Consider the following 13,413-nt stretch of genomic DNA (forward strand, 5'->3'; position numbering starts at 1 on the left):
GTATATTTTTCTCACCATAATGCCATTAGCTCTTAGCTGTATTATTATGGCCATTAAGTGAGGAAATTGGAACAGGCCCGCTAAAAGAACCTAATGACACACACAGATCAGAACTGAGGGCCATACAAGTCAAATTTTATGAGCTTTGTACTAAAATCTAAGACACTCATTCTGTATCAAAAGCATATAAATTGCCTGGGCACACTACAAGGCAAACCCTTCAGGGCTAATGTTCTTTAATTTTACCAACTTTATCACCAGTCGTCCACGCTTTGGAAGGGATACCTTGTACTCAGACAGATCTATCAAAGTTATCAGAGTTGTTTTGGTGTCTTTAAGAAGCATTTATTTCACTTTGAAAATCTTTATTGCATATGTTAAAACAATACTACAATAGGCAATGAATTAAGAATGGTACAACTGGGCATGATTTCATAATGTAAACAATAACGTTCTAATGGTTAATCACATCTGAACTTGTTATGTATATAAAGTCTTGTTCTTAGCTTAACCTTTATGCAGTCAAATACTATTTACTTATTTCAATTAAATACAATCAAAAATATTAAAAGACAAATCATAATTCAAATAATTACCAATAGTTTAAAAACAATTGATCTCAAACCATAAGGCTCTAGTGATCTGACTATACTATGGAGCAATATTTACCTAATTTCTAAAAAGTTTAATCTTAAATGTAAACATTTTTGGAAGGGCAAAAAAAAGAAAAGAGTATTTTGAATGTTCCTATCAGGTAAATAGGCAAACTTTTCATTTATTACCAGACAACATTTACATTTAAAAAAATGATATTGGAAAATGTATTTGACCTAATTAGTTAGATGACTCCATTTCACCGGCACACTTACCACCGAGAGCCATTATTTATGACATAATTAGCTGCCTCATGATCTATTCTCAACATGTGACAATCAAAAAAATTCACAGGTACTGCATGAAAATGCCATTAAAATGTGAACTAAATCTCCCTCATGAAACTCAATAGTGGTTGAAGTCCTTCCTTAACTCAAAAGAAAGTAAGATGGCTCAAATTTGTTTTATAAATGTCTTCTCCTATCCAAGTTTCACAAATTTAGTACCACCGACTTTTGAAAAAGTAAAAAAAATGCCTTTTGAGTGGGGGCCCCATTTCCCCCATTGCTTCCTGTTCAATGAAATACAGTCTTTAACTTATGACAATCTTCCAGAAGGTCAGGTGCTAACATTCCCACTCCTTCTTGCCAGTTAAGGTTAGGTGGCACCTTCAGGGCCTTAAGGTCAGCTTTAGGTACATCAAGTTCTGTTTTACTGAGAGCACCTACACCAGGAGTTGCAAGATCCAGCAGCAGAATGTTCTCTGTGGACACAACCAAGGTCTATTACTGTGTTCTGGCTGCTGTACTCCATAGCACCAAAAAGTTCTTAGAATTCTAATAGCAAATAATAACATATCTCTTCTGTCAGGTACTAAATAATTGTGGTACTAAGCACTATGTGGAAACAAGTTTTATTATACAAGGCTAAATGAACTCAGTTTTGACTTGAAAACCCAACTCCATATGTCAAAACAAAGCCACCTTACCACACACAAAATGAACCATTCATTCACATTACATTACATGCATCCCATATTGCTATATGCATCTTCATCTTTAGGTTTGCATTTATATGTTCATTCTTCCCTTTGAAAAGTGAATAAGAACAGATTATAGGCATGGTGGCTTCAAGAACTGGATAAGAACTATTCATAAGTTGTGCCAATTTATCCTGCTGGCATGTCATGAATACTAATGAAACAGTAGGCGAAATATGAAGCACACACTGCTACTACAAGCTTTACACGCACAGTGTACATAGCAAAGAGTGATACCTAGACAGCCATGACAAGAAAGAAGACAAAAGCTATTTAAGAAACATTTCCTGCAATTTCATTGTGATTCCCGCTACGTCTTTCCAGAAAACCTTTTTGAAGTCACTGTAAAACCAGAGGAGAAAGGACAATCGAAGTTGGAAATGACCAATGGCTATATCCACGTTTTTAATGATAGCCTCCTCTCCATGGTGACAGGTTCAGTTGGCTTATTCTGTCACATCTTATGAAGTCTTTGGGGTACTCATTGGCCTTGAAAACATCCCTTGGCACGTGCGTGATCCCGGTGTTAGCGCAGATAATTTGAGGAAGAGAGACACGCCCCAAAGCATTGCGTTGCCAGTAGTTGAATACACCAGGATTCTGCCACCAAAATCTGGAGGACATGAATAAAAAAATGCAAGCATTAACCCTCTTTCCACAAAGGTAAATAATTCACTGCAATGACTGTCAAATGACCTTCAGAATACATTCCAGAATTCTAGCATGAACAATGAAGATTGTATTTCACACCCATCAACGCTTTTTTATTAGGATTCATTTGACAATACAGCCTCTAAGGTGTACACCCTTATTTTAGTTGAATGATGTTTCCACTCTGGTTTTAGAGCAAAAGAAAATATTTTTTTTCAAATTCGGATTCCCCTGTATGTCTATTAGAAGATTAAATCCATGAAAATCCCAAGGCCACCATTTTTAGGGTCGAGCATGCGAGTGCATGCTCTTGAGCATGTGTTCCGTTTGCGACCCGCTATTTTATAGAAAAAAGGGCTTGAAGCCCGCTTACCAATTGTTGTCTACACGTCACTCTTCTGTACTGGCTCCGTATTTGGCAAAGACAGCCCAAACGCCATGGAGCATAGACCAAGCACAGATAAATTCAAGTTAAACTTTCCCCGTCCGCTGCTCCTGAATTTGATTGAGGTACTATTTCTTGTGCCCACTCTCCCACCCTCTTGTTCCACCCATACCTTTTGCTGTCGCAAATCGCTCTCCCCCCAAGCCACATTCTTGCTTGTTCTGCCACCCATTCGCCCTCATCCCGCTATCTCTTCCACATGCAAAAGGCACTGGAGTCCTTTAGGTGAGCAGATTAGCCTGCGATCAGCCCAGATAATGAGTCCTCATACCAACATCTTTACCCCCCCAACTAACTTTCCTTCCCTCATATTGAGCTCAGCAGCGCCGGCCTTTTCAGCAGATCAATGGAACATCCCATACAAGCTTCCATGCTGGCCAGCCCACACATTCGTTGTCCAGTAATAAATGGCGGTGGTGTCTTTTACTCCTGAAAGCACAATTCTTCACACCTGTGGCAGGTTCCGTGTTTGATGTTCAAACCCAATCACATTTGTAGTTACGTAATTGATCCTCTTCATGGAGTGGTGCGTTTGTTGTTAGCACACCTCACCTGGTTCATCAGTTATTTATGGGCATGTTTACCTGGCTTGCTCCCTCCTGTGCTCCTGTGGCTGCTTGCCCCATCCCTCTCACAGAGTCATGGGGTGTTGCTTATTAATGCACGGTTACTCACCGGTAATCTTCATTACTCCGAGTCCTGGTCTTCCAGTTCCATTCCTTAAGCATGAGCAGTTTGCCTGCTCCACAAAAACTATTACCTTGGTGAGGTCAAAATACTTACCCCAATTTGGCACTGCCTACCCAGCATGCATAAAGGGGGAAGCACGTTACTTGGACCTCTGAAGAATACCAAAGAAACTCATAAGAAAAACAAAAAAACAATCACCAAAAACAGAAACCAGGGAGGGAAGGACGGGCTCAGGAATGGAATGTGAAGACCAGGAATGGGAGTAATGAAGATTGCCGGTGAATAACTGGGCATTACCTCCTTGTCTGTCTTCCCGTACCATTCCTTATGCATGAGCCCACACCCAAGCGCATGGCGGTTAATTCACCAAGAAACGAAGGATGACGCAACTTACTTGATAGTGAATGCAAAAAAACGCACAAATCACAGATCATGTACAGGTTACAAAACATGAGCGCCAAACTCTGTGGACGCAGCTATCCCCAACTGAAGACGGTAGAGAGAAACAAAAGTGTGGAGAGAGGCCCACATAGCAGCATTACAGATGTCACACTGTGACACACCCTGAAACATTGCCAAGGACAAGGAAACACCCCAGGTCGACTGTTCCTGGACCAAATGACCGCAGAGCAGGAGACAGGATTCTGAAGCAAAAACAATTCAGCAAAAGGCTTGTCACCAATGGCGAGAAAGAAGACATAACTGAGCCCCTGAAGGCCAGAATGGAATCCAATTGGGCATGGAGAGTGCAGATCGTGAGACTCAACATAAAACCATCCCTGAAAAAAAACAATGCCCTGACGAAATCATAGGAAACAGGAGACAGACCCGTCCACCTACACCAAGAGTCAGTTCTTTCAATCACGACTGTACGACGTCAGGGGCAAAGAGCCAACAGGAAAAACCTCACAAATGCCAAACTCATAAGCTGGAGACGCAGGAGAGAGGACGTGCTGGAAAGAGGACCTAGCATCAGAGAAGGGTGATGGGAACCCAATAATACAGACAAACAGTCAAACCCTCAAAAAGGTGAAACCATGGCATTGAGACAAATACTGAACAACCAGAAGAACGTCCGTCTGCACCACCCAAACAGCCCTGAGGACCCAGGAAAGCAAGGGCCTTGGGATGGATAAAACATCTATTGCCCAGGCCTGACCACTAGGGAATCGGGCCACAATGTGAGCAAGAAGAGCCCACTCTGCCGAGGCAAACAGACCCAGCCAGGGAAGGCTGAACCTGCAGAGAAATGTCAGAAAGGGAAGGGGCTTACCCAGCTCAAAGATACTGCAGACCCCTACACCACTCCCAGAAGAGAGACTGCAGAGAGAGAGAGGAGACTCACCAAAGCCCACAGGTCAATCCCCCAGGGAAAAGAGAAAACAGAGATGGCGCATCCCTCCCCTGCCAGTTACCACAGGCACGAACAACCTGGTCAGCTGTCCGAACACAGATAGCAGAGTGCTGAAGGAGAGGCGTGAATCAAAGACCATGCCTGCCATACTGCCATCAATTCCAACCAGTACAAGGACTGGAGAGCCCAGAAATGGGATCATATGCCCAGGGCCTAGGAATCCCCCAGCAGAACCCTCCTCCTCTGGCGCTTGCATCGGTCCTCCAGACCACCGAGGGAGAAGGATCGAGACTGAAACCCTTGGAGGGATTGAGAGGCGACAACCACCACTGGAGAGACCCCCAACCTCCTGGGGCCCAGGAATGAAAGCCACTGATTCATGAGAAGCTGGATACCAGTGAATAAATGGAGACGGGTCCATGGGAGCTCGGGCAGTGGGGAAGCCATCTCCCCCAGACTCCTCAGTCAGAGACGGGCAGATATCCAAGGTTGGGAACAAAAAACAGGATAGACGGTGGGACAGATGGAAGAGGGTCCTGATGAACATCAGCGACTGAGAGTGGTGCACGGAGGACTACCTTGGGTGAAGATAAACCCAACAGTATCCAGATAATGACAGACTCTCCGTTGCCTTGAAAAAGAAGTAGAGACAATCAGACAGTTATCAAGGTAAGGGTAGACTCAAATACCGTGAGCCAGTGGTGTCAAGAGGGCCAGAAAAACCCTTGGCGCAGATGAAACCCAAAAAAGGAGCACCTGGAAACAATAGTAGTGTGAGTCCACAGTAATACGAATAAACTGCTGACCAGCCAGATGTATGGGAATATGCAGGCAGGTGCCGATCAGGTCACGGGATGCGAGGAAGTACTTCTCAGGAGCTGCGAGTTTGGTATCCTTGGATACTGAGCTGATCTGCTGGACTATGCTCCTTACCCGGAATTGAACGAAAAGGAAGCGAACCCTCATCCCCACTTGGTGACACACATAAGACCTTGTCACCGGGGCATCCGTCTGAATACACACCCCATGACCCCTACTGATGGGAGGAAATGAAACAGTGCAGCTCAAACTGGGGCCAAGGCCTTCCAGATGTAAAAAATGAAAGACTATCCCCTGTACTACACCCCTCGCATGTTGGGGGCACACCCAACTGAGGATCCTTGGTGAGGGCGTCTGGGTACAATCACCACTGCATTTCATGCCAAACTTGGCGAGTGATTGGAACCCATGTCTCGAAACCAGAGCCACTAGACCCCAATGTTGGAGATCATATGGAAAGGCATATGCAAATATGTCCACAGAATAACGCCTTGAAAGAAATCAAGGGAAAGAGGATTTGTCTACTACCTTCCATACACACAACAGCACCGTATAACATAACATGTGTATTTGTAAAGCGCACATTCACCCAGAAGGGTATCTTGGTGCTGAACAACAGATGTTAATTGTTACCCAACTCAATGGTACTCATTCTATCGAGCTCAGAAGGATGAAAGGCTGAGGGGCCCCGCCGAGATTAGAACCTGTGAACATGAGGACAAACACAGGTCCCTACAGAGGTAGAATTAGTCCACTAGGCCACCATACCCAGCCAGAATAGCATTATGTAAGGGTACAGTTTCAGGCTCAACTGGCCAAAACGAGACCAAAAATTATCAAAATCATCCGCATCAGCCGATGCGCTGGATATGGGGAGACTAGAGTCTACTTAGATGCCTTATTAGGTCTGCCAGATCAGAACCCTGAACATATTAACCCCTCCGGCTCCGCTCCCTGTGACCCCCATCAGGCTCAAACACATCTTGCCTGGGGACCTTAAGAGCTGGGTGTCCGGGACTTACAGCTGCCTCCTCTGCAGCCTCATTCATGGCCTGTAAGGAAGGCAATGAAGGTTGCACACCTCCGATGGCACCAGGCGCGCAACACCCATTGAACTCAAAGGGCTTCAGCCCCCCCCCCCCCCCGTCGTGTGTGGCAGCCCGGGATGAGACCGCTTCCCGGGCAGACACAAAGCCGCGCCCGAGCAATTCACAGGTCTTTAAAAGACCATTTGCATGTTAATGAGGCCTCGCTGTTGTTTCACCCCTTCTACGAGCCCCTGCAGCTCCACTCTGCCTAGATTCAGCCCCCACCCCCGAAATCAGCGCCACTCTGCCTACTGTTTAAAGATTCAGCCCCCCCCCCCGAAATTTTTGGTTAGCCCCCCCCCCCCCCCCCCCCCCCGAAATTTGGCACTAGTTGCGCTTCTGGATGGCACCATCATAGCACCAGCCACAATCCAAAAACCCAACCACCAGATTTCCCTTTATGCCAAAAATATGAAGTGGCAAAGACTACCTCCTGCGTTATACCACATGATGGCATCCAAAGAGGCCGGACGTGGTTAGGAGCCAACTTAATTTAACACCCATACAACATGCAGGGAGGAACAAGTCAGGCCACAGAATACCAAGCTCTATCGCCGCAAGGAGTGCTTTGTGAGTCCCGCCGAGAGGGAAACAACCAATACGCCCACTACGGCAGGGCAAACAGTACGCAGAGTCCCCCAATCCCTGACCGCTAATGCCGAGCACAATGTGCAGGGGACTCCAATCAATGTTCTAAACCTGGAATCCCCAGACCCTCCTCGTTAACACATAGCAATATGGTCCAAGGGCACCAAAAACAACAACACCTCGCCAGAATGCGTGAGCCACGCCAGCCCCATCCTCTGACGCCCAGGATTTCTCTGGAGTACAGTTGATTGGGCAGATGGAAGTTTAGGATTTCTCTGTAATGCTGTTTATCTAGGTTTCACTGCACCATTGTTGGTCGTGCACATAGCAGTTAAGGAATTCCACAGTAGCTATGTTTCTTTAACCCTAAAAACTGATATAACTTTCTTTACCTAATTAAGTGTTTTTTGCATCCACATTCTAGCATTTATCTGCCAATGCTTCCAAATCGTATTTTTAGCCGAAAAGCCTTGATGGTTCTCTTCATAACCGGTGGTTGAAATATTATATGTTTGGAGAGGAGTGATTGGAGTACTGCCTTCCGATTTGTGACACCTAGCCTCTCACACGGACTGTGACCCTCTCACCTAGGCAGCTGCCATCTTGGAGAGATGTTTGTGATAATGTAAAACAAAAACATTGAAGAAAGCATCCATATGTTCAAACTCTAGCCAGCTTTCAATGTTTTTTGCCAAAAAGGTTTCAAAGGCGTCATGAAAAGTCTCTGATATTGCTGTTCGTAATTGTCTCTTCTCCTGACCCCAGTTTCACAGCTGGAGGAAGAGATTAAAGCAAGACGCAAACCATGTGTAAAATAAACACTGTTTTGTTAAATATGGCTTGAGAGCCTCGCCCTCATATCTGCTCCAAGGGTTGAGAGGTAGGCATGATGTGAGAGCTAAAGTAGGCAGCCTTGATATTTGGCAGCCCTGGCTTTTGGCAGCACCAGTGGCCCCGGTGCTTGTTTTCCATTCAACTTTTCTTTGCCCAGGCTTATATTTTACTTTTCGTCGCTCCCTCTCCCTTTCTCCTTGACCCACTCACTTTGGTTGAAGGTTTATATGGAGTAAACTCGACCCGAAGGTATTGGAGCACTTTACGCGAGCACCAGTGACATTATTGAAGGTGATGTTCCTTTGATTGTAGTTTGTTCGGCGCGGAGAGATGAAGTGCTTTGCCCATCATCAGAGAGTGTTGAGCCGACCCCAAGACTCGGACTACAGGCAGCAGCTCTGCCTGTTACACTACACCCCCTCCCCAGAGGAGAGGGTTGCTTTACTTTTCGGCGTGCACCTCTCCCCCTCCCTTTATTGCAGGTTTATATGTTACTTATATTTCTGCTGAGGAGAACACGTGTGCGAGTCGGAGTGCCGCGAGAACCGCTGGAGTGCTGTGCAGTCTGCAGGAGGAGCTGTGCTGCATTTCAGTCCACAGCACACGTGTACGTAACTGCACTGTACTGAGTTGTTCTTGTACTAAAGTTCATTGATAACTCGGGTGGTTCAACTTGTAGATGTTACTGTTACTAAATGTATGGTACTTGGATTACCTGCGGCGGAAGGATGTAATGGTGAGTGTGTCTTACCAGGATTAGACCCCATGACCACCAAAATGCCGCCTAGTGTCAGTGGCGATCGATAAACTGATCAGCAATCCTCTAGAGCATACTTTTAGTTAATTCATTCATTCTTCTGCTCAATAAAGGCACTTCAAATGAAAATCAAACTGTACCATTTGGTCTGTAGAACAGGAACCAAATAAAATCCCAAACTATCTCAAACTGTTCACATGACTATACTTTGTTTGTACCTATGTACACTTCATGAATCATACAGCTCTCTTGAGTGGCAGAATAGGGGCATGTTGACACCAGAAAATGTGCATAAACAAATTAATTAATAACCCCTTTTGTTAACTTGAAGAGACAAAACATGATATACTGAGGGCCCTTCTGCCTTGTGTGCGCTTTCACAAGTGTCTGCAATAGACATATTGTTATTGTGATTGCATTTAATGCACAATTAATACTTTTGGCTTCTGAGACTAGAAACCTCAGCGAGTGAACACATCGTTCTTCCCTTTTTAGCTAAAAGAGTGCTGGTGTTTGAAAGTGCGCATGCCCGCAGCTTCTGCCGGCGCCTTGATTGTGGGGGGAAATCCTCTCGGTGGGATGGCTGAATGAAAGGTGCGCAGATTATTTCTTGACACGTTTACTACTACCAGGTATTTTAAGGTGTGTCCACTCTACGGGGATGTGTCCTGTGTTTTAAGCACATATGAACCCTGTGCATGTTTTAAATCTGCCGAACCAAGAGGTATCCTCTCATCCAATACATGTTCGGATTATGACTCAGACGGATAAGGGGCCTCATCTACAAGAAAATAATGCAGTGCGGTGCTGCAATCCATTTAGCTGTGCCGTGCTGTGTCATTTTCAAAGCAAAGGGATGTGTTGTATTAACAACAATATGGCGCACCCTGTGCTTTTCCCTGCACTGGCACTCAACTGGCTGCCATGCGCCAGCGCAGGCACCCTTGCGTCATTTTGCCACGGTGCCTGCGCTGTGGGGATGATTGTTTTAGGGCAGGTCCCTCTGGAGCGCGCCCCCTCCGCACTGCAGCGGCTGCGGGGGCTAATGTTACACCAGTGGCTGTAGCGTTGAAAGCACACCCAGTGGCGCTGCATGTGCTGTGCATCAATCAACTGTCCCTTGGCTGTGTGGGCTGTGGTTCTGTCTGCTGTGTATCCACACCTGATAAAGCCAGAGTGGTGTTCTCGCAACCAAGGAATTCTGGATGCGGGAACACAGAACAACTGGTATGGTTTTGGTGTGGTCTACCCCCCAGGAATACCACTGTGCAGACACGTTATGACGGATTATACCATCAGCAATACTCTTAGCGATGCAACGATAACAGCATTGCTGACAAGTACTTGAAGCAGAAATATTTACATAATGTGTACCCTCTGTTCGAAGGTTAACTTTACTATTAATACTGGACAGATTTGACCATCCAGAATCAACGGATGGTGGTAGCCCTCCCGGTAGCGATGCAGTGCTGATGGTGGATGCATGGGAGCGGTGCATTTGGCTAATATTAAAGATGCCCTTTAGACTTGTATTCAGGGGCAGCGCATATAAGTGCAGCACTCCAAGCAGAAGGCAATTTTTCCGGTTGGAGTGCTCCTAAAACAGTGAGTAAAGGCAATGTGTTAACACTTATTTCCAGTTATTTATCTCACCTATTAAACAATGGCAATTGCATATTCTTGAAATAACCTCATGGATGTTGATACAACCTGAGTTTCACACCAGGGTTTAATTTTTATCATTACCTGTCTCCATTACGGATTTTCTTAAACTGTCTTCCTAAAATGCAGGCTAAGAGGGGTCCAACTCTTCCATTCTTGACAAAGGGCTCTGCCACTCCTCCGAGCCAGATGTCAATATTTTCAGGTGTCTTGTACACTTCAAGGAGCTTTCTGGCAAGCCTTGAGTTTTTCAGGACCATGGCCAGCTCCCGCAGGTTTCTAGGGGCCGAGAGATTGCAGAACCTTCTCCAAGAGTTATAGCCTGAAACAAACAAGGAGAAGACATGGACATCAAGGCAGAAGAACAAGCATCCTCATAATCAGTTAAATAATGTGGACATGCACATCCTCCTTCTAAACAAGAAAATTCCTTAAAAGGATAGGTAATGTAATCTCCTTGGTTTTGTACCGCCAAGCTTTGTCTCTATTTACTCCCATTTGCTGGGATACGTTTTAAAAAGATTATCTCATGTTTTGTAAAGATGTGCAGAACATGCTTCCATGCTAGTGTCAAATAATCTAATTTATTTTCTTACTGATTGCAGCCTAGACCCTGACGTGGCCTTACACATACATTCTGACCACTGTGCAAACAGGAGTCTGCACAGGGATTGGCATTCGAAGTCATGCAATAATTACGGCATGGGGTGTTTTAGGGATGTGATAATTCCTGTGTCTGTTACATTTCCCCCTGAAAAAATGTTGGCCGGTTAAACCTGACAAAATGTATTGTGAAAATAGCAGAGAAGAGGTTAATCGTGAAAAATTTGGTGCATTAAATACCACATATGCATCTTCTGTCTAATGTAGGCCTAATTTCTAGGGATAAAAATTGGAATGTGGGCATTTACCGCACTCTGGAAATATGTCAACATGGGGCTTTAGAATTTGCTGGGTGCAGTAAAAAACGACCCTATTCTACACAACTAGTAATCACGGTGTTAGAAGTAATAATATCATTATTTTTCTTTTCGTTTCAATTTTGGATTGTCTTACTTTTGGACTTGGGCTCAGGCAGAAAATATTGTCTCCCACTTTGCTGGCTTATTTGCGGGCCGTGTATTGGTGCTTTATGGTTTAGCACGGGATCCTAAAAGGTGAAAGCATTGAGGCCCAGAATTACTAAGCATTTTCACTGGCGCAAAGTAAGCATGGTATTTACTGCCAGTTTAAACAGTGTATTGTGCTGTGAAGATGCCCTTTTATTACCACAAATCCACTTTGGTCTGCCTTGTACCTGTAGGTTTTAAAGCAAAGCCTGGACTACTAAATTAGCCAGACTGGGAGTCGAAGCAGGCGAACGTAGAATAAATGTATTTGTTTGTCAAAAAACAATGCATTGCAACAACGCACTGCATGTGTGCTGCAGTGCAGAACACACATCCAATGCAAGGGTTTCTTCGAGGACTGTACCTTGTAGATCTGTCAGACCTCACCTGTCAGTTTATAAGCGGGAATGAAGATCTGATGTGGATTTTCTAAGTAATCATGTTTTTAGGTTGAAGCCTGCCAGACAGCGTAGATGTCTGGTTTGCTAGTGAATTCTTGTGGGCATTCTGAAAGCTTCTCTGGCAATGCAACTCACATTTGCGTGTATTCTATTTGCCAGATTTATTTGTTTTAGGCTGTCCAGCTTGAATTAGTCCCTCCTGTGGACCAAACCCTGCTTACTGTATTCTTCCACAAACTCGCTTTCTATACACAGGTCTTTAAATCTAGTTCTTATCTCGACACATTTGCTGTGTAATCAATGACAAACATCAAATGTCAGGCTCTGTCTTCAAAGAGATCTTGTTGTTTACTATTCTTTCTCTGACTTCAAAGTGAGAGAATTTTGTGTGACAATTTTGCTCTGGAAGAAAAAGGTTTTTTTTAGCACACAGCAAAATGTCAATGTCTGTAAATGAACAGTGCTGATATTTTGGAATATTTCAAAATTTCGGAAGTACAAATGAGGCACACTTGTTTGCAATTCTGAAGTGATTTACCCCACTCCTTTCCAATATACCTTGCTCTACTTTAATCAACCCCAGTCTGCCCTACTGCACTCCAATCTATCCCACTGCACTAAAATCTACCCCACTCCACTCAATCTACCCAATTCCACTTCAATCTATCACCCCCAAATATACCCAGTCCATCTATTTATTTATATTTTATTTCTTTATTGAGTTTTATATAGTGTTGGCTAGACCCGGAGGAATCGGAGCACTTTACATGAGGAAGAAACATTGTTTCAGAACATGGTTACAAAGTTACATCAGTTACTGGAGCGTAGTTCCAGGAATTACATAAGTACAAAAGCATAGCATAAACATGAGGAAAAAAATAGGCAAGGGGAGAGAGTGAAGGAATAGTGGAGGTAGAGGATAATAGTGGAGGGAGGAGGAGGGGGAGGGTAAACGGGGCACAACAGGGAGACGAGGAAAAACAGTGTCTGATGTCCGGCTGGCTAGGTGACGGCCGAGGGGTGAACCAGAGCCAAACTTGTCTATAGCTGTGTGGGACAGCTCCACCGGTCATCGGCCAGAGGTTGCTCGGGCACTGCAGTACATACAGAAAGGTTATAGTTTGCGCCTAGGGGGCATAGTCCAAAAAGTTCTATCGAGCTCGCCGGTCACGGGGTACGGTGCTGTGCTCCCAGCGGTAATGGGTAAAAACCCAGGCCTCCGCTGTTTGAGACTCCCTTGTCGCTGTGGACTCTCTCAGAGGGGTCTCTCAGACTCTAGGACATAAATGCTGGATCCCTCCCCAACCAGGGGAGACGGAGTGCTTTGGAAAGGGGTCCACTCATGGTGGCCATTATTAGAAAATTGGTGTGTCATATTAATG

The 13,413-nt window shown here is 44.8% G+C and overlaps 1 protein-coding gene across 2 annotated transcripts in view; it reads right to left on the reverse strand.

Annotated features, from left to right (window-relative positions):
• Positions 1-323: 323 nt before the first annotated feature.
• Positions 324-13,413, reverse strand: part of LOC146809310 (eosinophil peroxidase-like) — a 139,664-nt gene continuing 126,574 nt past the window's right edge. For both annotated transcript variants that reach the window (XM_085616117.1, XM_085616116.1), the window contains exons 12-13: positions 10,606-10,843; positions 324-2,246 (exon numbers count right to left, since the gene is read on the reverse strand). In XM_085616117.1, the coding sequence (XP_085472243.1) occupies positions 2,039-2,246; positions 10,606-10,843 (446 nt within the window). In that variant the 3' untranslated portion in view covers positions 324-2,038. The remainder of the gene's footprint in view (positions 2,247-10,605; positions 10,844-13,413) is intronic.

The sequence above is a fragment of the Triturus cristatus genome, chromosome 7 (genome assembly GCF_964204655.1).
Source record: "Triturus cristatus chromosome 7, aTriCri1.1, whole genome shotgun sequence".
In the NCBI taxonomy this organism is placed as follows: domain Eukaryota; kingdom Metazoa; phylum Chordata; class Amphibia; order Caudata; family Salamandridae; genus Triturus; species Triturus cristatus.